This window comes from Rhinopithecus roxellana, chromosome 5 (assembly GCF_007565055.1).
Source record: "Rhinopithecus roxellana isolate Shanxi Qingling chromosome 5, ASM756505v1, whole genome shotgun sequence".
In the NCBI taxonomy this organism is placed as follows: domain Eukaryota; kingdom Metazoa; phylum Chordata; class Mammalia; order Primates; family Cercopithecidae; genus Rhinopithecus; species Rhinopithecus roxellana.
This window is the reverse complement of record NC_044553.1, coordinates 139096545-139122704: the sequence shown is the minus strand read 5'-3', so window position 1 is coordinate 139122704 and position 26160 is coordinate 139096545. Positions and strand designations below refer to the sequence as shown.

General features: G+C 34.6%; 1 protein-coding gene across 2 annotated transcripts in view; it reads left to right on the top strand.

The window, feature by feature from the left end:
• CEP128 (centrosomal protein 128) overlaps nt 1–26160 on the top strand; it is a 460860-nt gene that overhangs the window by 26855 nt on the left and 407845 nt on the right. For both annotated transcript variants that reach the window (XM_030931469.1, XM_030931470.1), the window contains 5 exons: nt 732–818; nt 9007–9133; nt 10161–10279; nt 14769–14860; nt 19019–19091. In XM_030931469.1, coding sequence (XP_030787329.1) covers nt 732–818; nt 9007–9133; nt 10161–10279; nt 14769–14860; nt 19019–19091 — 498 coding nt within the window. The remainder of the gene's footprint in view (nt 1–731; nt 819–9006; nt 9134–10160; nt 10280–14768; nt 14861–19018; nt 19092–26160) is intronic.

Here is a 26160-nt window from a genome sequence, read left to right as displayed (position 1 = left end):
GGAAGCTGAGTCTGCGGTGAGCCATGATCATGCCACTTCGCTCCAGCCTGGCTGGCTGAGCAAGACCCTTTCTGATCAATAAGTAAGTAAGTAAGTAAGTAAAGTAAGCAAAATGTAAGTAAAGTAAGATAACAATGCAATTTTGCAGTATGAATTCTTGTACTTTCCCAACAATGAGACACATTAATAGGTATATATTTTTGAAAGAAATATCTTGATTAATCTCCCAGGTAAAATCTAGCATATTTAGATGAGAACCATTTCTATTGTGATTAAAATTAAGTTTGTTGTTTTTCTCCTCATCAAGTTCTGAGGTAAAAGAATAGTTGAAATAACATTGATCTTAATGATTTTCTTCTCTCGCACACAGTCTACTAGATTTGCTGTTTCAGGATTCCTTTTCTATAAAGAGAGTGTGAATTGGTTGAGGGGCACAAATTGAAAATTGTGATTGTGAGAATTAATGGTTTGTTGCCAACTTACTAGGGAACCTTGAATAAGGATTTATGTTATGTGCTGCAGATATTACACAAGTAAATTGCAGTAGGATTTGAGTTTCTCTCAGTGGTGTTAAGATTTACTTAATATGTATGAAGTACATTGATATTCAACTTAGCCATGATAAAATTTATACATTTTACAAACTGTTGACTTAGTTGATTGACATCCTACTAAGATCGATTAGGAAAAAAGTATTTGGAATAATTAATTCAGTCAATTTTCTTTCTCAGGATACCAGTCGGAACCTGCGACAAGTGGACCAGATGCTTGGACGATACCGAGAATACAGTAATGGCCAGGCGGGTGCAATAGAACATGTGAGAAACTACATATGTTTGCATTTTCTCCTTCCTAATATTTTGGGAACGAAGTGTTTTGGGGAATGGGGATGTGAGCTAAAGGAAATAACCATTGTGAAGCGCTTTAGATTTTAAACTAATTTATTGTTTTATAGTTTAAATTTAGGTTAGCTTGTCAGATGGATTGCTAGCTAGCTTACATAAATTAGATTCTATTGAATTTGAAGGCTTTACATCAGAGAGAGAGAGAGGAATTCAAGACATGAATTTAATGGAGACTTGCTAAACTTGGGCCATGGAGAAACCCCTCATGCAGAGTTAAGAATTTCAAGGATGGTTTATTTTAAAGTAGTAAGTGTTCATTGTTAAAACAAAAAATGAAAAATTCCTCTCTCAAAGCCCCTTTTTAATTTTTTAAAATTTCAGTTGCTTTAGTGGAACAAATGGTTTTTTGGTTTCATGGATGAATTGTATAGTGGTGAAGTCTGGGATTTTAGTGTACCTGTCAGCCACAGAGTGTACATTGTACCCAATAGTTTTTCATCTTTTACCCTGCTCCCAGCCTTCTCCCTTCTGAGTCTTCAATGTCCATTATACCACTCTGTATCCCTTTGTGTACGCATAGCTTAGCTCTCATTTATAAGTGAGAACAAGTGGTTTTGTTTTTCATTCCTTAGTTACTTCACTTAGGATAATGGCCTCCAATTCTATCCAACCTTCCTTTGAGCCCCACTCAAAAAAGAGGTAACAATTTTGAGAGCTTCATGTTTCCAAACATTTTCTATGTATTTACAAGCATATGTACGATTTGCTTTAAAAATGGAATCATATTAAATATAATGTTATACAACGTTTTAAAATTTAATAATGCATATCATTTTCCATGTAAGTTTGTGTAGCACTACTTCGTTGTTTTGAACGGTTATACAGTATTCCATAGTATGAATGTATCTAGTTTTTCTTCTTGTTATAAACATATAGCAATGACCATTATTATACACACCTATATATATGTCTTTGTAATCCTGTAGGATTGCTGGAAGTAGAATTGCAGGGTTAAAGGGTATGTGCATTTACAAATTTGCTGGATATTTCAAAATTGCCCTTTCAAGGATGTTCCAGTTTATACTTACTTTACTTGGGGATGTAAGAAAGAAATGTACTCCAGAGTTCTGGAGTAAAGTTAATAATGTATTTTTAATTAATGTGTTGCTAATTCTATCTTCTACTTTTCTTTCCTTTGGAATTGCTTACTCCTATCCTGTAAACTCTTGGAAAACCAGTTAAATTTATTCCTTCATGTTTCCAATGATGGGTTATATATACAATGTAATGAAAACACTAATTGTATGTGTAGCTATCATTGGAAACATGAAGGAATAATGATTGTTTTATACATACCTGTATTGTATTGAATTGTCATGTAACTCCCAAGTTGTAATTGATGACTTGTTTTTTTGTTTTTTTTTTACAAAGTAAAGGTATAGTCATAATTAATCACTTGTAATTGCAAGCTAATTGGGCATAGGGAAACATATCTTCTCTCATAAGGTTTTCTACTATTTTTGTTTAGAAAATGAGTTCGGACATCCTTGTATTTACAGCAGTTTTATGATTTATGATGTACTTGACCAATGGAGCTCTATAGACTTTGTTATATTTGGGTAGCTCATGAAATGTTTCAGATTCATTACCTTCTTAATAATGGGAATTGAGTCTTTGCTTTTTAATTTATTAGTGAAAAATTGAAAACATTCTTGTTAACCATTAGCAGAGTATAGTCCTCCTTTGTAAAGCTGAATATTAGATCCCTACTTAGGGTAGCAAATTTCCTTTGAATTGGGCAGTTGGGAAGTTAAATTATGTATACCCAATTTTAGGTATGATATATTCCATAGCAGTAAATATTGTAATGCTAAGAAAGCAATTTTCAGTGAGGGACCCATTGTCATCAAGTCTCTTTGGTAGGCAATAGTTTTTTTTTTTTTTTTTTTTTTTTTGAGATGGAGTCTCGCTCTGTCACCAGGTTGGAATGCAGTGGCATGATCTCAGCTCACTGCAAGCTCCGCCTCCCAGGTTGAAGCGATTCTCCTGCCTCAGCCTCCTGAGTAGCTGGGACTACAGGCGCATGCCACCATGCCCAGTTAATTTTTCTATTTTTAGTAGAGATGGGGTTTCGCCATGTTGGTTGGGGTGGTCTCGATTTCCTGACCTTGTGATCTGCCTGCTTCATCCTCCCAAAGTGCTGGGATTACAGGCTTGAGCCACTGCGTCCTGCCTGGGAGTGGTTTTATAAATGGGAAATAAATAAACTCAACAGATATTTCCATTTGAGTTGTAAATACATTTTTAGGGAATGACAAACTCTTTTAAATAGCTTCTCCAGATTAAAGCATTCTATTTCATCATTCTGTTTATTTTTTACTTTTATTGTCATTGCCTTTAATCATAATGATAAAAGGTGTCATTTACTGAACAACCAAATCTGCCTCAGGCATTGTTCTAATTATTTTACATAGATTATCTTATTTCATCCACAAAATAAAACATGTAAGAAAGTTATCTGATGTGAAAGATGCAGACAGGAGTGGGGGCAGAAGTGAAAGCAGTACAGCGGAGGAAAGCAAACAAAGCTTTTCTTTGGTCCTTCTGAATCACAGTATTTCTCTTTTTAAATTTTTATTTATTTGCTTATTTTGAGACGGAGTCTCACTGTGTTATCCAGGCTGGAGTGCAGAGGTGCAATCACAGCTCACTGTAACCTTGAACTACTGGGCTTAAGCAATCCTCCCACCTCAGCTTCCTGAGTAGCTGGGACTCCAGTTGTGTACCACCACACCTGGCTACTTTTTACTTTTTAATTTTTTAGTAGGGATGGGATCTTACCATGTTGGCCAGGTTGGTCTTGAACTCCTGGGCCCAAGTGATCCTTCTGCCTTGGCCTCCCAAAGTGCTGGGATTACAGGCGTGAGCTACCATACCCAGCCTGAATTATAATGTTTTTAATGATCACTTCTGTTTTTCGGAGTACCCATTGTTGCTCAGATGATCTCCTTTCATAGATTTAGGTTGCAATGTAGTCAATCCTTCTGAGATTTATATGCATTCTTTTTCAGTTCATTAACCTTGAGTTACATTTTGTTTCTAATCAGAGTTTTTCCAAATAGAGACATCAAAAGGCTTTCGGAGATCTCTGTGACAATTTTAAAACTTAGTATTTTATTTTCGTGTTAATCTAAAAGCATCTACAATTATTTTTCAATTCATTTATGTATCAGTTTCCAAAATAATTGATTTCCTACATCTTCTTATGATGACCAATGACTTTTTTACCCCTTGAGTATCATTATTAACTTATAATTTATGCATATTTAAAGTGTTTTCATCCATTGCAGTTAATGTTTTTATTTATGCTCAAATTGTTTTATCTTTGGCTAGAGGAAGCCTACTACATGCTTAAGTCTGAAAAAGCATGTCTTGATGATTTGGATAAACTACCTGTGTTAGTCCATTCTTGCATTGCTATAAAGAACTGCCTGAGATTGGGGAATTTATAAAGAAAAAAGGTTTCATTGGCTCACGGTTCCACAGGCTGTACAGGAAGCATGATGTTGGTACCTGCTCAGCTTCTAGGGAGGACTCAGGAAACGTACAATCATGGCAGAAGGCAAAGGGGAAGCACACATGTCACATGGCCAGAGTAGGAGCATGGGAAGGAGCGGAGAGGTGCTATACATTTTTAAACAACCAGATCTCATGATAACTCACTCACTGTACGGTACCAAGTGGGGATGGTGCTAGACCATTCAGAAGAACTCTGCTCCCATGATCCAATCACTTCTCACCAGGCTCCACGTCCAACACTGGGGATTGTAATTGAACATGAGATTTAGGTGAGGACACAGATCCAAACCATAGCCATTCAATTCCAGCACCCAAATTTTATTTGCATTTACACGGGTACACAGTAGTTTCCATTGTTTCAGGCTAATATCAAAAGAACAGAGGGTGAAAGAATAGACCTAATCTTTAAATAATGCAATTATATCAAGTGAGGTATTGATATACATTATATTTATGTTCTGTGATGTCCATTTTACAGTATTTCAGACGGGGAAAGTGGGGGAAAATAGGATCATCATTTGGTATCTGGTGAGGTAGTCCTACTAGACTCAAAAGAATTTACAACATTGTAGTTAGTACCACAGTCTTGGGTGAGATTGATTAGTTTTAGGAAAATAATATCATCCATCATAGAAAATTAATGTTAGATTGAGTTTTATTAATATTATTTTGTTTTTATTTCATTTTGTTTGGTTTGGCTTTACACGTAGTAAGGTGTTATAATCCAAAAGAGTTTAAAACAATTTTTATGACTTCATATTTTATCTCTTTATTTCTTGGTTTTTGTGTTTTAGGAGTTACCAAATCGGCTCCATACATCATTAAATTTTGTGCAGTGTCTGTTGTGTTGTGTTGTGACTACTTCAGGTGTAAATTTTAATTCTATTACATTTTTAGTTTTATGTTTTAGGTGCAAAAATTGTTTTTGCCATAATGCTTGGAAGAGTAATTTAAAATAGCCTTTATTTCATTCATCTCCCTTTACATTACATATTTTTATTTTTTGGACCTTATAAATCATCCTGTTCATCTTCAATGGCTTTGGATATATCTTTTTAGAGTTTTAAAATGGGGTTGACAAATCATTTTTGTAATTTTTATATTTTTGAAAGAGTTTTTGAACATCTTTTATTCTTCTTAGATTTTGGGGAAATGTTTCATTTCTCTTTTCTTTAATGTTCTTCTGTATGTCCCATGGTAACTTTTTTTCTTTTGGTGCCAGGGAGAGTGTGTGTGTGTGTGTGTGTGTGTGTGTGTGTGAAAATTCATTTTATTTCTCAGCTTTTAGTTACAGGTTAGGATTTGTTAGCAAATAAGCCTACATATAAAGGATGCTGGCAAGATCTGCTTTTGGCATTGGTAGATAAGATTATTTTGGATCAACTCTTCTACTGAGAACAACTAGAAACATAAACAAAAAAAAGTAAAAAAATAATATTATGAATCCATCAAAAAACTACTAAGGCAGTAAGGAATTTTGTAGTCAGGATCTGGCAAAAAACGTAAGTCCAGAAGGGTAAGTCTTACATTTGGGACTTTTTTCCTCCTTCAAGGTGATAGCTGATTCCTAAAGAGGCGGATTAAAAGCAGAGAGGCTAGGATCAGAGTTATCAATCAACTTAAGAGGCTTGGAAGACCAAAACTGGAGTTCAGGAGCCCTTCAGCTTTAATGGAGACCCCAAAGGGTGACAATATAGGCAAAGTAGTGAATTGGAAATGAGAAGTGATAAACTGAAAATAGAACAGCCTTCATAGTAACAGAAGCCTGTCCTTGAACCACTCAATTCCTAAGTGGATTAAGGTGATTTGATATTGCTAGTGACCCTAACCTGACTTTCTATTAGAAACAGAACCAGATTCTTCTGAAGAAAGATGTCATCCTCTCGAACTTTAAATTATCTCTTCAGCTTTTCATGTAAAATTTCTATCACGTGATAAAGAATACACAGACATAAGAGAATATAAAAGGTATCTGAAAACCAAGGGAAGAAGCAGACAATAGAAAAATATATGGGACTATAAGGTTACCATGAATAACATGTTTAAAAAATTAAAAGAAAAAATTAAGAGATTTGGAAAATAATTGAAAACTAAAAGGAACCAAATGAAAATTTCAGAAACTGAAAAATAAGATAAGTAAATAACCAACTGACCTTTAATGAATGAAGTGAACAATAGCTTGTGTATAGTTGAAAGAGAATTCATGAATTGAAAGACAAACCAGCATAAGATATCCAAAAAGATTTGGAAGAATGAAAGATTGAAAAAATATAGAAGAGAGAAAAGAAGACATACAGCATTTGGTAAAAAGGTATAACTTAAATGCAGTTGCATTTCCAGAAGGAGAGGGGAGAGAGAATGAGACAAAAACAATGTTTGAAAAGATGATGCCTGAGAATTTACAACATATGAAATTTATTAAGCTATGGATTTTGTGATCTCTATGGATCAAAAATGGAATAAATAGAAATAAAACGGTACATAGTGATACATAATAAAACCACTGACAAAGGTAAAGAGAAAATCTGAAAAATAGCCAGAGCTAAAAAGGCAGATTACCTTCAAAAAGAAGCAGTAGTAAGAAATGAAAGCTGACTCTGCTTTCAAAAGGATACTGAAATTGAGTTTAGCTTGAAAGATGGAAATAATAAACACAGCAAAAGTTAAGAGAGCTGATTTTACATTTTTGTTCTGACACTAATTTGTATGATCTAAAGTCACTTTATATTTCTAGTCTGTTTCTCATGTTACAGTTTGAATTTGAGCTTTTAAGCTTTAACATTGTTTAGTTTTATTCTGATAATTTTGTCATAGATTACTGATATACTACTTTGTGGTCACTGCATAAAATCTCTGGTCTACTTACGTGTTATTTTACGTATGTGTAAATTACTCTGAAGGTAAACCTTGATTTTCCTGGGCATCATAGTATGTTTTGTGGATTGATGCTGAGTTGTTTTTTTATTTTTATTTTTGAGACAGAGTCTCGATCTGTCACCCAGGCTTCAGTGCAGTGGCGCAATCTCAGTTCACTGCAACCTCCGCCTCCCAGGTTCAAGCAGTTCTCCTGCCTCATCCTCCCGAGTAGTTGGGATTACAGGTGCCCGACACCATGCCCGGCTAATATTTTGTATTTTAGGACAGACGAGGTTTCACCATGTTTGCCAGGCTGGTCTTGAACTCCTGACCTAGTGATCTAGCTACCTCGGCCTCCCAAAGTGCTGGGATTACAGGCGTGAGCCACTGCACCCATCCGATGCTAAGCCTTATAGCTGGCTGGTGAATACTCAAGGCAGGATGGTATTGTACATATCCCAGTTTAGGGAAGGAGGAAACACAGGGATGTGGAAATCCTCTTTTTTTTTTTCCCCTACAGAAATGAGAGGGACAAAAGAAGTAGATTCCTGAAATTCTAACTCTACTTCTTTTAATACAAATTGTTTCAATTTGGGCTCTCCAGAACAGCCAAATCCAAACAGCCAGACTGAAAAAGGATTTGCTTTGTTTGTGACTCATATTCTGTTTCATCTGTGCTTTTCCTTCAGTTGAGGCTCCTTTCTATCTGCTCGTTTCCCCAAGTAAAGCAACTTGTTCTCCCCATAAATGGTGTTCTACCTTTTAACGCTGGCTGAATTCAGGAAACCCTGTCTTCTCAGTGAATCGTTTTGTTTACATAGAATGTCAAATTCTATTTAAATAGTTATAGATGACTTGTTCCCTGGATCCATGCACTATGTTTAAAATTATTACTTTCTGTTCATCCTTGAATAAGATATCTAGACCTGAAGTTTCCCAGCAATTTAGGATGTATGGATTTTCTTCAGCTTTACTTTTTTTCCCCTCGGGTCTTAGTCGAATCCTATTCTCATGTCTGTAGTTGTGTACAGCTCTGGACATTATTCTCAGTATTTAGCATGTTTTTATTTAATGTAGCTTTTTAAGTCTAAAGATATGTTTTTATATGTCCCCTGTTGGCTGACTCCTTAATAAACTGAATAAAGCATTTGGACAACTGTAGTTTTTAGTGTGTACTGGCAGTCTGATATCTGACCCAATCATTTTCTGGGATTTGAAGCCTTTGAATGACTGAAAGAGGTATTCTGATAATACAGTTGGACAGTGTACATTGTTTCAGTAGCAGCTGTCACTGTGACAGCTGTTTAGTTTCCTATTTGTTGTAGACCTGGAGTTTCTGAAGGAATGTTTAGAAGGGAGGAAAGTTTTCTGTCTTCTTTCAGTTGTGTTGACCTTGTTATGTTTCTTCACATGAGTGGTGCACCAATTAGACATTTCAATTTGGTTTGGTAAGCCCTTACACAGTAGACATCTTTTCCACATCTGGCAATAAAAAATGGAATAGGTAGTGACAGATGCCTTTTAAAACCAGATTTTAGTATTGGTTCTTAAAATGTTTATATTTACTATTTTTATATTTTAAACATAACTTAGTTTAACATTTTCTGATTTTTTTTGGGGGGGGAACCCAGATATTTCAGAAATAGCTTTGAAAATCTTTGGTCTATTTGTATTTGGAAGTTGTTTAGGAAGAATAATGCTTCATTCATTATATTCTTTAAATTAGTTAAAAGAAAGCTTGGAACAATCAATCGACCAACTCCGGAGTCAACGTTTATTGAGAAACTCAGGAGGGAGAAGTGTTTCTGTTACAAGTTTGAGTGCAAGTGACCTTGATGGTGGCACTGGGCCAGGTAAACACTTCAAATGTTCTGGAAAACTTTTTTTTTGTTTTAAAAATATTTTTGAAGTAGATATTGAATACATTTAATTTTTGGAGAAATATGACCCACGCATAACTTCACGCAGATTGGATGACAGAACATGTAGTTGTCCAGGATTTTATAGTACATAGTTTGAAATATATTAAAGGATCTTTGTTGTTATATTGTTTCTTTCCTTAGACTCTGTAGACCGCCTTAGAGCTTTACCTGACAAAAACCTGGATTTGTCTGCTGCCATAGAATCAAAACAAATACATAAATAAGATTCACTATGTGATACACTTTTTAGGTTAAGTATCTTGTCCTAGCATAATACATTTCACATGTCTTATGAAATATCCTGTGATATTTGTTAAGACCAGGTGAATTTTAGTCTTGGCATGCAGGTGGATATGAATGACTAGCTTAAAAGTTATGACTGTTTGTCCTAATTAATCTTACTTACACTTTTGTATAGCACTGAGATTCATGTTTGAATCGAAAAGCCTGCAGTAAGGGGAGACGATTTAGATAATTGAACATTGGTAGCTTACATTGTTAATATTACTGTTGATTGTGATAAAAATGATTAAAAATTGGGCGCTTTTTATGTAGTTAGTTTTTATTTTTATATGGTGTTCAGATTGTAGATTACGTAGTTTGAAAAATTGTGTTTTTTAGTATTAAGTTATATTAAGCAGTCATACAAGTTTTTTATTTAGCAATTTATTATTTTTATATGAGAAAATATGTTGCTTCTTTGGAAAGTATAGCAAATTGAAACTTTGGAGTGTTCTCTTTCCAGGTTTTTTCTGTTTTTCATTTTATCTGCTTTAAGAGCACAATTAATGCTAATTTGGTGGAACTTTATAGCCATAGCAAGATACTTGGGAAATAGTCTGGGTTAGGGACTTATGTATATGTATATCCATGTCTGCCTTGTTTGTACTGAGTAAAATTTTAGATTGTCTCTTCTATGCAGTGTTTTAATACCTTCCCTTTTCTTTCACTTGTGAAGAGAGCCATCGTTTTCCACCTACCTCACCTCTCAAGGACTATGGGGATCCACTGGGTATTAAACGAATGAGATCAAGAACTGGTGTCCGCTTTGTTCAAGAGACTGATGATATGACTCAGGTACTTTGTACAATTCTGTAATTTGTGTGCAGTATTTCCTTATGTTTCTATTGTATATAAATGACTAACACTTGAACTTTAAGTTTATATTTTAACCAATAATTTGATCATTAGTAACTTTATACTGATCTCTTTGATTTTGAACCAAGTAAATGACTTTATTTTACTTTTTATTATTTTTTTCTTATTGAAAAATCATAGTTGTATACATTTATGGGGTATAATAAGATGTTTTAATATATGTATACAGTGTGGCTTGATTAAATCAAGTTAACATCTATCACCTTGCTTACCTATCATTTTTCATAGTGAGACATCTGAAATGTATTCTGTCAGTTATTTTGAAATATATAATACATTATTATTGACATGGTCACCCTGATGTGCAATAAATTTCAAAACCTATCCCTCCTGTCTGTCTGAAACTTTGGACTGTTTGATCAACAACTCCCCTTTCTCTCCCTCTTCACCCCCTCTCCCCACCACCTTCTGGTAACCATTATTCTCCTCTATATTTCTATGAGTTCAATTTTATTAGAGTTCATACACAAGTGGGATCATATAGTATTTGTCTTTCTGTGCCCAGCCTGTTTTACTTAGCATAATATCTTCAGATTTATCCATGTTTTTGCAAATGACAGGATTTCTCCCTTTTTAAAGGCTGAATAGTATTATGTTGTGTATATATACTACATTTTCTGTATCCATTCATTCACTGATAGATGCTTAGGTTGTCTGCAGATGTTGGCTATTGTGAAGAATGCTGCAATGAACATGAGAGTGCAGATATCCCTTTGACATATTGATTTTAGTAGCTTTGGGGATATATCCAGAAATGGGATTAATGGGTCATATGGTAGTCTTATTTTTAGTTTTTGAAGACCCTCCATACAGTTTTTCATAATGGCTGTACTAATCTACATTCCCACCAACAGGGTACAAGGGGTCCCTTTCCTCCACGTCCTGTCCAACACTTATCTTCCATCTTTTTGATAAAAGCCATTTTAGCAGGTGTGAGGTGATATCTCATTGTGGTTTTAATTTGAATTTTCCTGAAGTTTACTGATGCTGAATATTTTAAAAAATGTACCTATTGACCATTGTTATGTCTTCTTTTGAGAAATGTCTGTTCAGGTCCTTTGCCCATTAAAATTTTTTTTTTTTTGCTATGGAGTTGTTTGAGTTCCTTATGTATTTTGGATATTAATGCCTTGTCAGACATATGGTTTGCAGATATTTCTCCCATCCTGTGGATTGTCTCTTCACTTTATTAATTGTTTCCTTTGCTATGCAGAAACTTTATAGTTTGATGTGATCCCATTTGCCTAGTTTTGCTTTTGCTGCCTGTGCTTTTGGGGTCATCATATCCAAGAAATCATTGTCTAAATCAAAGTCATGGAGCTTTTCTCCTACGTTTTCTTCTAGTGGTTTTATAGTTTCAGGTCTTGTATTTAAGTGTTTCATCCATAAGGGCCTAATTTCATTATTCTGCATGTATGTGCAGTTTTGCCAACACAGTTTATTGAAGAGACTATCCTTTTCCCATTGTGTGTTTTTAGCACCTTCATAAAAAATCAGCTAACCACAAATGTGTGGGTTTATTTCTGGGTTTTCGCCTCTGTTCATAGGTTGATGCATCTGTTTTTTGCCAGTACCGTGCTGTTTTGATTACAAGCACTTTATAATGTTTTGAAATTAGGGAGTATACTGCCTCCAGCTTTGTTCTTTTTTTGCTTAGGATTGTTTTGGCTATATGGGGTCTTTTGTCATTCTATGTGAATATAAGATTGTTAATATAGGATTTTTCAAGTAAACTAGTTTATTTTCAATGTACAAATCATCTTCCCTTTGTTTTGAGTTTGTTATGGAGGATTATATCTTGCAGAACATTTAAAAATGAGCTTAATTGGACATGTTTTGTTTCCTTTCTTGTTCAGCACATTTTTCTGTAAGCCCTGCTAAGTCAGCTACTTTCTCTTTTACTAAGTTTGGTTTAGTATGACCAAGTTAATCTTTGTGTGGTTGATCTACTGATTTTCCTACCATTAGTGTTTTTCTGATTGTTGAATCATTGATAGAGCCATTTGCTATTAAGTAAGAAATTCCATACTTTATGTATTCACTAAAGATTTCTGAAGTATTAGTTGTGTGGAAATCTTTTTCTGCTTCTTTAAAGTTCTCTGCAGAGCTGTAATTTTTCCTTTTGTTGTCTTAAGTAGCTAAATTAAATAGAAAAGGGCTGGGGGAGTTCTGCACTTTGACCTTTTTGTTTTGGTAGTTTTAGGATTAGGTACTCCAGTGTATCTTAAGATACTCATCTGTAGCTGTCATTTGTTACTGCATGAAGAGACAACAAAATCAAATGTATTAGAAGACACCCTGTGGAAACTTTTCCTTGACAATATTATTTTTTTGATAGTTGCACCTTGCAAGCATGGACTATATGATGAAGCCCAGAACAGAGAACAATATCTTAACATTATTCATTTACTGTTTCCTTCTGTTTATTTAATGTCTCTGTTATTGGGATAATGCTTACTCTTGGAAACAGTGATGAGCAGAAACCTTGTCTTTTAATACGTTTATAATCTAGAGGAGGAGCTAGATATTAACTAAATACATAAATGCAACCTTATTTATGAACTGAGATGCATGCTATAGTGAAAAGATGCATAGGGCTACAGAATTGTATGGTAGAGGACATGCCCTGGCAAGGAGGGCTTCCTGAAGAAAGGCTGACTGAGCTGAGATCTGAAAGTTGAGTAAGAGTCATTCCAGGTAGAACAAATAGCTTGGCAGGAGGGAAGATAGCCCCTATGAGCAATTTAAAGAAGGCCCACCAGGCTAAACAAATGTGAAGGGCTGAGATTATGTAGAGCTGTGTAATACGGCTGACAAAATTATTTTGAAAAGATCACTCTGGCTGTAGTGTGGAAAATGGAGTCAATGTGGGTGAACCAATTAGAAGGATATTGCTGTGTTCTGGATGTGAACTCATGGTCACTTGGGTTAGGATAGATGGAGTCGGAGAGAAGGAGGTAGAATTAAAAGCGTTTTAGTGTATAAAATGGAAAGGTCTTGAAAATTAGATAGCCATGTGGGGAATGCAGCAGTGAGTGGAAAGGAGGTGTCAAGGATGCATCCCCGGATTCCGGTTTGCTAAATTGGAAAATCATGATTGCAAAACTTAAGTTTTTCATTCACTATACTACTTCACTCCTTTCTTTTTATGGTTCTTCCTCATTAAGTTCATTCTCAAAATGACCCTTAGTTCCACTTGACTGTGTACTTTCTTAATGCCCCCGTAAAGAATTTGTGGTTTGTTTACATATCTGGCTCTCGTATGAGATTGTGAACCACTTCTCAGTAGCTGGCACTGAAAAATTGCTTAATGTGCATTTGTTGAAATGAATCAATTTGTTGTTTCTTCAAGTCTGTTTAAAGTAGTTTTATTATAAATCATACTATTTATATTCAGCATATATATTTACAGTTAAAGTTACAATAATGAGAATGAATACCATATAATCCCCACCCAGGCCACTAAGTAAAGCATTATCATACCCCCAAGCCTCTTTTATACTCCATCTTTTCCCAAGTGGTATCCACTATTCTGACTTCATACGTATCATGACACTGTTTCTGCTTTAAAAAACAGTTATTTTTTTTACTTTTTAAATTTTTACTACCTACATCTTATTTAGTGTTGCTTGCCTTTAAACTTTATGTAAATGGGATACTACTGTAATCTTTTGTACCTTCTTATTTTACTTGATGTTATGTTTTTGACATTCAGCTTTACTAATGTGTAGGTATCTTTGATTGTTTCAGTTTCATTGCTATATCATACTCCAGTGGAGGAACACACCACAATTTATTTATCTTGGTGTACATTTGGTTTCTCATGTTCTCATTATGAATAATGCTGCACCATACTTTCTTGTACATGGTTCCAAGTGTACATGAGCAAGAGTTTCTCTACAGCAGGAGTTGGCAAACTAAGGCACTGTAGGCTGATAGAATAAAATTTTACTGTAATTCAGCCACGCTTATTTGTTTACAGTTACTTTTGCGCTACAGTGGCAAGATTAACTGTGACAGAGACCGTACAGCTTGTAATCCTGGCATAGTCGCTATTGAACCCTTTACAGAAAAAGTTGGCAGACCGGTTTTCTCCTTCTCTCTCTCTCTCTCTTTTTTCTTTTTCTTTTACTCTGATTAAGAAAGAAGCAGACCCCTTCTAGAGCGTTAGAATTCTGAAGGAGTAGAATTGTACTGTAGAAAATGTGATGGTAAATGTTATATACGGCTTTTAAAAATTTGTTTTTCTTGGAAATTTTTTGTTTCAAAATAGGTGTTTTCTTTCATAATAATATTACAGAATCTGGTTATTATTGCAAAGAACAAGATCTTATTCTTACCTTTGGCGAATCTTCATGGAAGAATTCAACAGAATTCTAAATGGATAACTGTGTTTTGCCTTTGCTAGCTTCATGCTTTTCATCAGTCTCTTCGAGACCTCAGCAGTGAACAAATTCGCCTTGGAGATGATTTCAACAGGGAGCTTTCCAGAAGGAGCCGGTAAAAGCAGCCTATGGTTTTTATGAGAGGGATAAATTATGAGGAGAATAAATTAGCTTCTGTAATTGACATATTTATCTAGATTTTTAAAAAGTGTTATTTTTGTACAGCATCTTAAAATTTATTAACAGAACAGTTTACAGCCCTTTGAATTTAGAATATATCATGACTCAATGTTAGACAAATTAATTTCCTATGTCTAAAAACACTTTAACTTAATGCAATGGAATGCTGACATTATGGAGGGATACATTGTGAGACTTTTGCAAAGAGGTAGATTTGCAAATACATTGGAGAGAGGGACACAAAGACTGACTCGCTAGCTGACTGACTTTTGGCATTGCACACACAAAAAAGAAGTGTAACATGAAGTTTGTCAATGAACATAAGCCATTGCAGAATGCAATACTTTAGCTTTTAGTTGAATTCTTTGAGGGTCAGTGGTTAACGTCTGCCCCATCTTCACAATTTTGTCAATCTGGATAGTCCCCAAGAGCTGTTATTTAATTTAAACTTCTTTACTCGCTTTCCATTTTTGTCATCACCAGTGGCAAGTGGCTTTCTTTTGGAGGCCATGTTTTGCTGAAAAACAAAGATTTTTATGCCTTCCTAAGAATTTCAATCCATATTCAGCAATGATTAGGGAACAATAAAGCTGAATTGAAATTTGTTTACGATATTTGCTTGCTAACTCCAGCTATCTAAATCATACCACGCACTAGTTCTGTGTTGCTGCAACAAAAATAGTCAAAACTATAAATGTTAAATATATGAATATCAAGTATAGGCTGTAATGAGAATGAAAGATTCTACCATTATTACTAGTGCTATTAGCTAATATTATTGAGCCCTTATTTCATGATTTAACTTTAATTCTAGTAACTACCCTTTGAGGTAATCATTATTTTTTCCTCTATTTTATGGATGAGGAAATGGGCACAGAGAGATGAAATAACTCAGCTCTCTAGAAATCAAACAGGAGGGCTGTAGCAGAGTCAGAATTAAAATCCAGGCAGTAAGGCCCCGAAGTTTCTGTTCTTTATCACTTACAGTATATGGTGGTTCAAAATCATTTTCACATGTGACTGATATGAATAAAGCATTTAAATTCCTGGATCGTGAGATATATTATTGAGCTATATTGCTAACCTTTTAAACTGGTAAGATCTATTTAATATTTAGGTTTTTTTTTTTTTTAACGAGTTGATAAAATTAACAAAATGACATTAACATTTTAATGTATTGTAGGAATGGTTTTATTACATAAGCATTACCCATTTCAAGGAAGGGTATAAATTAAGCACTGGGAACATGAGTTACAGGGAATAGTTGCCTTGTAAGAAGACACAGGGGAAGTTGCAGGGATGATTTAGTTGATTAGTTTCAGTGGTCATTTAAATAACCAATATTGGACTGGGCTGTTAGTATCTGGTAATAGTTTTTGTGATCTATCTATAGGCTGGTACCATCTGGTAATAGCCTTGTGACCTAGAGGCATGTGTGAGGCAGAAAACTTTGTTTAACCCAAAATAGGAGTTAGGTTTCTTGGGAAATGAGGTGGCTTACCTTTGTGAATGTGTAAAATTTCTGGATGCTGTTCTGCTTTACTTGTACCACAAATTCTTACTTCATGTTTATAAAAATAATGGACAGGGAGTTAAAAAGTTTAACTTTCTATTTGATGTTGAAAGGTTGGTATTCTCATTTAATTACTGATTTTTCATTTTTGACATTTATTACAAAACATACATTAGATAATAAAAGTACACTGGGAAGCAAGCTTTTGGAAAGGATTAAGTAAAGTTTAATTCAGAAATCACCTACTTTCAATGCCATATGAAGAACTGATTTGGGCCAGGTGCAGTGGCTTAGGCCAATAATTCCAACACTTTGGGAGGCCGAGGCAGGTGGATCGTTTGAGCTCAGGAGTTTGAGACCAGCCTGGGCAACATGGTAAAACCCCGTCTCTATTGAAAATACAGAAAAATTAGCCTAGCATGGTGGCACATGCCCGTGGTCCCAGCTACTTGGGAGGCTGAGGTGGGAGGATTGCTTGAGCCCAGGAGGTTGAAGCTGCAGTGAGCTGAGATGAGTCACTGTACTCCTGCCTGGGTATCAGAGTGAAACCTGTCACAAAGGAAAAAAAAATTGATTTGAGGAGGGCAAGGTAGAAGTCTGCTGCACTAGTATTTGAGAGTTGATGATGACCTGACCCAGGATTATGGCAGGAGAGAGATGGACAGGGGTGTGTTTGAATATACTGTTTTTGGAAATCAAAAAGACAGGATTTGGTAGTGGTGGGTGAGGGAGAATAAACTAAGGATGACTCTAAGATTTTCAATTTGAATAACTAGGTAGATGGTGATTCCACTTCCTGAGATATGGAAGACTGGTTAGGGTAGGTGAGGTGTAGAGAGTTTGGCCTTGAATATGTTATGTTCAAGATGACTGTGAGACATTCAAATGGAAAGTAAAATATTCAGATAGATATTTACTATGGAGCTCAAAGGAAAAGTCTCTGTTGAGGTAAAATTTAAGAGTGGTCAGCATGGAGAAGTGTCATTTGGAATCATGGAAATGGATAATAACAAGAGAGAAACTATAGGGAGGATATCAAGGACAGGACTGAGTTGCAAGGAGTTCTAATATTTAGGAATCTTATGATAGAAGGAGGAGCTGACCTGAGATGGAATAGCTAGTGAGATGGGGGAAATTCTAGACAGCATAGAACCACAAAAACCAAGAAGGGGGCTGTAATATTTATGGGTGTTGTGTCAGGTTCTTGCAGTTACTTATTTTTATTATCCTTTGGTGTTCCACTGTCTGAATATACAGCAATATATTTTAACATTCTATACATACATACAGAAGGACATTTTCAGAGGTTTAAAGTCTTCGAAAATTTATCTTTTTAAGGTAATTTCCTCAAAAGGAAATTACCTAAGGATGCATAAGTTAAATAAGATTGTAACCAAGAAATAGAAAGATAAAGATATTAAGAAATAGTAAAATTAACCTGGGGATTCAGTGAAAGTAACCCTGGAATGACAGTCATGGAGCAGGCCCAGGAAGTATTCACTCTACATTAGAGCAGGAAAGTAAGTGTCCTTTGAGAAGAAGGTTGTCAAAAAGAGTGAAATAGATGGTTTGTTGACCATTCAGTAAGAAGTGGGAAGAAAATATCAATGATGTGATAAATAAGGCCCATATAAAGCCAAAAGATAATGAGAAAGCCTGGAAAAGACAAGAACACAAGAAAGTTATGATTCAAGTGTGAAGCTGACTAAAATGTGAGCATGACCGAATGTGAGCACAAAGCATCAATTCCATCAATTTCATAGGATGGAATAATTCATAATATTCATAAGACGTATAAATATATTACATAAAACTGTACAGGTCCAATAGAACCAAAAATGGTAATAACATAATCTGAAATTAGAGCATGAGCTAAATATTTCAAAACAGCCAATGGAAAATGTCTTGAGTTGAACATGATGAAGGCAACTAGCAAAATAATTAATAATGGAAATGGTTGTGCATGATTCACAGAGGGAAATGCAGCCAGAAGTAAGACAGTGCAAGACAGAAAGGCTTTTTCTTTTCTTTGTAAATCTTTCTGTACGATTTGTTCATTTATCATGTATGTTATTAATTTGATGAGAAACAAGGTAATGGGAGGTCGGTTAGTGAGGATAGAGTTTGCACAGCACACTTTGAGGTAATTTCTTTATGAATTGCTAGAAAGAGCATGTAAGATCAAGAGTTTTTGTTCTCTTTTGTCCCTCTCTCTCTTCCTTTTTTCTTAATTTAAAATGGGAGATATTGCAACATGTTTGTTTACTGAGAGTGATGTTCCAGTGTAGCAGCAGTTCTCAAAGTTTGGTCTCCAGACCTGCAGACCTCTATTCCTGCATCACCTATGAATTTTAGAAAGGCACGTTTTTGGGCCTCATGTCAGATTTGCTGATTTGAAATCTAGGGGACGGGATCCAGCAGTCTGTGTTTTAACAAGCCTTCCGGGTGTTTCAGATGTTTATAACATTTGAGAACCACTAAAGTAGAATATTTTGTAATAACATAATTATCATGTTATGCATTTCACTAGTTCTGTGTATTTTCTAAATATCCAAGTTTAAATCTTTTTTTGTGGCCTAGGTCGGATGCCGAAACAAAAAGGACTTTGGAAGAATTGACTGAAAAACTTAATGAAGCCCAGAAACAAGAAGTGGTGAGACCTCTTTTTTAATAAAAAGTTTTATTTCACATATAGAGGATGGGTGGGCTGGCCATAATCACAGTGAAGTTTAGTAGAGTTTAACCTTTTGAGTGGTATGTCCCATGTTGTCTAAAAGTGTGTTCTTGTAGCTCTTATAAAATGTTCATGAATTTTGGGTATTTATATTTGGTATATTTATATTTAGGGTATATTTATTTGGTATTTACATTTAGGGATTTATATAACAGTATTAGCATATTAGAGAGAGAGTCAACATTTGTTTTAACTAGGTTAGAGTTTATGATGACTATTTGAAAGATAATTTAAGTTTTACTGGCTCTGATTGTTCTGTAGTTTTTGTGAAATGATATTTGAGAAATGCAGAATGCTTTTCTTTTTTTTTTTTTTTTTTGAGATGGAGTCTCGCTCTGTCGCCCAGGCCTGGAGTGCAGTGGCCGGATCTCAGTTCACTGCAAGCTCCGCCTCCCGGGTTCACGCCGTTCTCCTGCCTCAGCCTCCCGCGCACAATGCTTTTCATAGTGGTTTTGTAGCACTCCCCATTTTCAGGTCGTCTCACATGTGTGTAGTTACAATTGCTACAAAGACCTCTTTGCTGTTGTTTTTGTCTGATATGGTTCCAGTTGAAAATACTCCTAATTCCCAAGCTTTATTATCTCAAAGTCATATTGTTGACACTCACTGTTCAGTGATTTATTTTTATCAAATCACTATCCTTGGTGGAATTAAGGTTAAAAAATACAGTCTATATAGTGTTAATTTCTTTATATTATCAGTTTGTCTTTTTAGGAGGAAACGGTTAATGGTCACTAAACTTGCAAATTTGTCAACTTCAGGAGTGTATTTATTCATTTCTCATAATACCTTTTTTTTCAAGATAAGGAAAGTGAGCAGGATTTTTTCCTTAATATATTTTATTCAAATTGAAAGTTTCCTAGTAAAAGTAGATAATTTTTCTCCAGTTGTTAATTTGTTTACAGTTCCTTACATAGATATGTTGAGTTCATTTTGGAGTTTGAATTTATTGGCTGAATGTGCTAAGAGATAAAAAGATCAACGAAGTTGATGTTTTTGAAAATAAGGTATTTGAAAATTTCTCTTATAGTGAAATTTGCTTATTTTAAAAATATGAATAAACACTTGGCTACATGAAAAATCTTTTTTGTTTTTGGTATTAAGTTTTTTGTGAAGAGCTGTAGAAAGGTGAAGATACAATGCCTGTCTTCTGCTGAAGTAGACAACATTTTTGCAATTAATGTGTGGCAATGTGGCATCTAATGTGTAATATCAAGATATGTTTTTTTTTTTTTGCATAAAGTTCTAGATTTTTTCAGATGTACCAAGGGTACCTTCAATTTAAACTGTACCAGTCTAAAATATCTAAAACATCACATACTTCCAAAAAAGGACTTTTCTGAGATTAACAGTTTGGTGCTTTTCTTAGTTAATTGCAATAGTTCACACAGTATGAAATCTGTGCTATTGTCTGATTTACATACTAAACAAGAGCTGAAGTACACATTTAAGAATGTTGCTCTAAGGTCCTCTTTAACTTACTAAGTAATATTCTGTCTTGTCTCATAAATTCCAGAGTGGAACCTGTTACTTGACAAGGGAAGCTGCTGAAGCTCTCTCTTCTTTTTTACTTGTTTTAAAATTTTAAAATTCGGAGGTGTACATACAGAAAAGTACATGTATCAGTGTATAGCTTGATGAATTATCATGAGGCGAACATACCCTCACCACCCAGACCTGGAAATAGAATATTACCAGTATTCAAGAAAACTTCTAATTTCTCTCTCCAATCACTAACTCCTTGCTTTCTAAAGATAATCACTATTTTGCCTTTTAACCCTATAATTTCCCCCCGTTTTGAACTCCTTGTATTAATGGAACCATATAGGAGAAGTTTTTTTGGTCTTTGACTTCTTTTGCTAATCATTAGGATTGTAATGGGTGTTGTGTCAGGTTCTTGCATTTTGTTCATTTTTATTGTTCTTTGGTGTTCCATTGTATTGATATACAGCAATATATGTTAACATTCTATAGCTACAGATAGATAGTTGGATTATTTTAAATTTGGGGCTTCTATGGATAATACTGCTATGACCACTCTTATTCAATATTTAGTGTACATGTGCATGCATTTCTGATGGTACGTAACATGGAGTACAGATCCTAGATGCCTTCAAATTTAGTAGACACCAAAAAATAGGTTTCCAAGGTGGTTGCACTAATTTACACTCCCACTAACAGTGTATGAGAATGCATGTTGCTCTTCTTCTTTCCAACACTTGCTATTACTTGTCCTTTCAATAGTAGCTATTATGATAGGTGTTTATGGTGTCACATTTTGGTTTTCTTTTGCATTTCATGATTACTACTGATGATGAACACATATTTTCATATGTTTGTAGACTGTTGGTTATTTTCTTGTTTGAAGTGCCAGTTTGCATCTTTTGTCTACTTTTCAATTGGGTTGATTGTCTTTTTGTTCTTGTTTTGTAGGAGGTCTTTATATATTTTTTTTCTTTGAGATGGAGTTTTGCTCTTGTCATCCAGGCTGCAGTGCAATGGCACGATTTCAGCTCACTGCAGTCTCTACCTCCTGAGTTCAAGTGAGTCTCCTGCCTCAGTCTCCTGAATACCTGGGATTATAGGCGTGCACCACCACACCTGGCTAATTTTTTGTGTTTCTAGTAGAGATGAGGTTTAGCCATGTTGACCAGGCCAGTCTTGAACTCCTGACCTCAGATGATCCACCCACTTCGGTCTCCCAAAGTATTGGGATTACAGGCATGAGCCACTGCGCCTGGCCTATATATTTTCTATATGAGCACGTTGTGAGTTTTTTATATTGCACGTATCATCTCCCATATTGCAGCTTGTTTCTTTTCATTTTTATATTGTTCTTAATGGGACCTTCTATTGAATTTTAATCCAGTTTAATTTTCCATCTTCTCTTTTGTGGTTAGTACTTGTTTGACCTGTCTAAGAAGTCATTCCCTATATTTAGATCACAAAGATGTTCTCTTGTGTAATCATTTAGAAGCTTATAGTTTTACCTTTCACATTTAGGTGTGATATTTACTTGAAATTGGTATTTGTGGTATGAATTAGGAGGAATACATTTTATATGAATGTTTAATTGATTAAGTTCCGTTCATTAAAAGGACTACTCTTTCCCCACTACTTTACAATCGTATCTTTGTTATACATCAAGTGTTCATATGCATGAGCATCTGTTTCGGGACTCTTTGGTCCCCTGGATCTATCCAAGTGCCAGTATTCCACTGTCTTGATTACTGTTGCTTTGTATTTAGTTGTGATAGGGATAGAGTAACTCCTTTCATGCTGTTCTTCAAACTTGTCTTGTGTGTTCTTTGCATTTTGCATTTCCATATATATTTTGAAATCTGCAAATGAAATTATTAAAAATCTGGGATCTTGATTGGATTACATTGTTTCTATAGGTCAATTTGAAGAGAACTGAAATCTTTATAATATCCAGTTTTCCAATTTATAAACATAGTATATCTTTCCAATAATATTTTATGGTTTTTTAAATCTAGAAGTTAAAAAGATTTTTTTTAAACAATTTTTTGAGGTATAATTGACGTAGAATAAATGGCCCATATTTAAAGTGTACAGTTTGATAAGTTTTGACATAAGTGTATACCTGTGAAACCATCACCGCAGTCAAGATAAGGACACACCCATCACCCCCCAAAATTTCGTGCCCACCCTGCCCTGATAGGCCCTTTCCCTACTCCTAAAACTCAAGTTTAAATGTAACTATCCTTTTACTTATTTTTTTTTAGTAAATTTTATTTTGCAAATTTAAGCTATGCAACATGATGTTATGGGATATACGTAGATAGTATAAAGATTATTACATTGAAGTAAATTAACATATCTGTCCTTTGACAGTTACCCATTTTTTTTTTTTTGTTTTGTGGCAAGAACATCTAAAATGTTCTTATTTAGCATGAATCCCATATACAGTACTGTTTTATTATCTATAGTTCTCATGTTGTCCTTTAGATCTCTAGACTTGTTCATCCTACATATCAGCTACTTTGTATCCTCTGACCTGCATCTTCCCATTTCATCCCCTCTAACCCCTCTGTCCCTGGTAACCACTGTTTTGTTCTCTCTTTCTGTATATTTGATTTCTTTTTGTAGATCCCATATTTAATTAGTGAGATCATGCAATATTTTTCTTTTTGTGTCTGGCTTATTTTACTTAGCATAATTGTCCTCCAGTCCTAGCCATGTTGTGGTAAATGAAAAGATCTCATTCTTTTGTAAGTCTGAGTAATATTTCATTGTATATATGTACCACAATTTCTTTATTCATTTTTCTATCAACAGACACTTAGGTTTTTTCCATATCTTGGCTATTGTGAATAATGATGCAATGAACATAGGAATGTAGAATCTTTACATGGTGATAATTTTATTTCCTTTGGGTATATGCTCAGCAGAGGGATCACGTGTCATTTGGTAGTTCTATTTTTAATTACTCTTTCTGCATACTCTTGTCAACATTTGTTATTTTTTGACTTTTTAAAATAATAACCACCTTTACAGCTGTGATGTGGTATCTCATAGTGGTTTTGATTTGCATTTCCCTGATGATTAATGATGTTAAATACCTTTTGATATAGCTGTTGGTGATTTTTGTCTTCCATGGAGAAATGTCTATTTAGATCCTTTGCCTGATTAAAAAATTGGATTGTTTTTCTACTATTGAGTTGTATGAGTTCTTTGTTAATTTTGGGTATTAACCTCATCAGATATATTGTTTGCCAATATTTTTTTTCAATTTGTAGGCTGCTATTTCATTTGGTTGATTATATCTTTTGCTGTACAGAGCAGCAAAAGATATAATTTTTTTTTTGATTTGAAGTAGTCCCACTTATTTATTTTTGCTTTTGTGGCCTGAACTTTTGGTTTGATACCCAAAAATCGTTGCCAACTTCAGTGCCCAGGAGATTTTCCCCTATGTTCTCTTATAGGAGTTTTATAGTTCCTGGTCTCACAGTTAGGTCTTTTATCCATTTTGAGCTTATTTTTATGTATGGTATAAGGGTTCACTTTCTTTTGCATGTGAAATTTCAGTTTTCTTAACACCGTTTATTGAAGAGATTCTTCTTTCCTCATTGTGTCCTATTGGTGCCCCTGTCAAAAATTAGTTGACCATATCTGTTTGGGTTTGCTTCTAGGTTCTCTGTTCTGTTCTATTGGTGTATGTGTCTGTTTTTATGCCAGTACCACACTGTTTTGATTACTATAGCTTTGTTATATAATTTTTAAATCAGGAAGTATAATTCCTCCAACCTTGTTTTTCTTTCTTGGAATTGTTTTAGGGTCTTTATGTTTCCATACAAATTTTAGGATTTTTTTTTTTTTCCTGTGAGGAATGCCATTAGGATTTTGAAAGGGGTTATACTGAACCTATATATTGCTTTGGGTAGAATGGATAATTTAACAATATTAATTCTTCTGATTCGTGAGGATGGAATATCTTTTCATTTATTTTTTCATTATTTTGTCTTCAATTTCTTTCATCAACATCTTACAGTTTTTTGTGTACAGGTTTTTCACCTTCTTGGTTAAATTTATTCTTCAGTTTTTTAATTTTTAAGACATGACATATGTATAAACATATACATATTTCATGAAATATTTCTATTCAGGCATGCAATATATAATAATCACATCAGGATAAATGGGGTATCCATCACCTCAAGCATTTATTCTTTGTTACAAACAATTCAATTATACTCTTTTAAGTATTTTTAAATGTATGATTAAATTTTCATTGACTATGGTTGTGATATAGTCAAATCTTGTCTTATTCATTCTTTTCATCTTTTTTTTTTTTTTTTGTACTTTTAACCATTCCATCTCCTCCTCACCCTTCAACTATCCTTCTCAGCCTCTGGTAATCAATCCTCGTACTCTCTGTGAGTTTGATTGTCTTAATTTTTAGCTCCTACATGTGATGTTTTTCTTTCTGTGCCTGGCTTATTTCACTTAACGCGTAATAGCCTCAAGTTCTATTCATGGTTTTGTAAATGACAGGACCTCATTTTTTTTATGGCTGAATAGTACTCCATTGTGTATAAGCACCATGTGTTCCTTCTTTATTCTTCTGTCGATGGACACTTAGATTGTTTCCAAATCTTGGCTATTGTGGATAGTGCTACAATAAATGTGGGAGTACAGATGTATTTTTAATATGCTGACTTTCTTTGTTTTGGGTATATACCTAGCAGTGGGATTGCTGGATCATGTGGTAGCTCTGTTTTTACTTTTTTGAGGACCCTCCATACTGTTCTCAAAATAGTGCGTATACTAATTTACATTCCCATCAACAATGTGGGAGGGTTCTCTTTTTTTTTCCACACCCTTGCCAACATTTGTTATTTATTGCCTGTTCACTCTGATGATAGTTTCTTTTACTGTGCAGTAGCTCTTTAGTTTTATTAGATCCTGTTTGTCTATTTTGGCTTTTGTTGCCATTGCTTTTGGTGTTTTAATCATGAAGTCTTTGCCCATGCCTGTGTCCTGAAAGGTATTGGCTGTTTTCTTCTAGGGTTTTTTGGTTTTAGGATTTACGTTTAAGTCTTTAACCCAACTTGAGTTAATTTTTGTATAATGTGTAAGGAAGGGGTTCAGTTTCACTTTTCTGTATATGGTAGCCAGTTTTCCCAGCACCATTTATTAAATAGGGAATACTTTCCCCATTGCTTGTTTTTGTTAGATTTGTCGAAGATCAGATGGTTATAGATGTGTGGTGTTATTCCTGCGGCCTCTGTTCTGTTCCATTGGTCTATGTATCTGTTTTGGTACCAGTACCATGTTTTGGTTGCTGTAGCCTTGTAGTATATTTTGAAGTCAGGTAGTGTGATACCTCCAGCTTTGTTCTTTTGGCTTAGGATTGTTTGGCTATGCGGGCTCCTTTTTGGTTCCATATGAAATTTAAAGTAGTTTTTTTTAGTTCTGTGAAGAAAGTCAATGGTAGCTTGATCGGCATAGCATTGAATCTATAAAT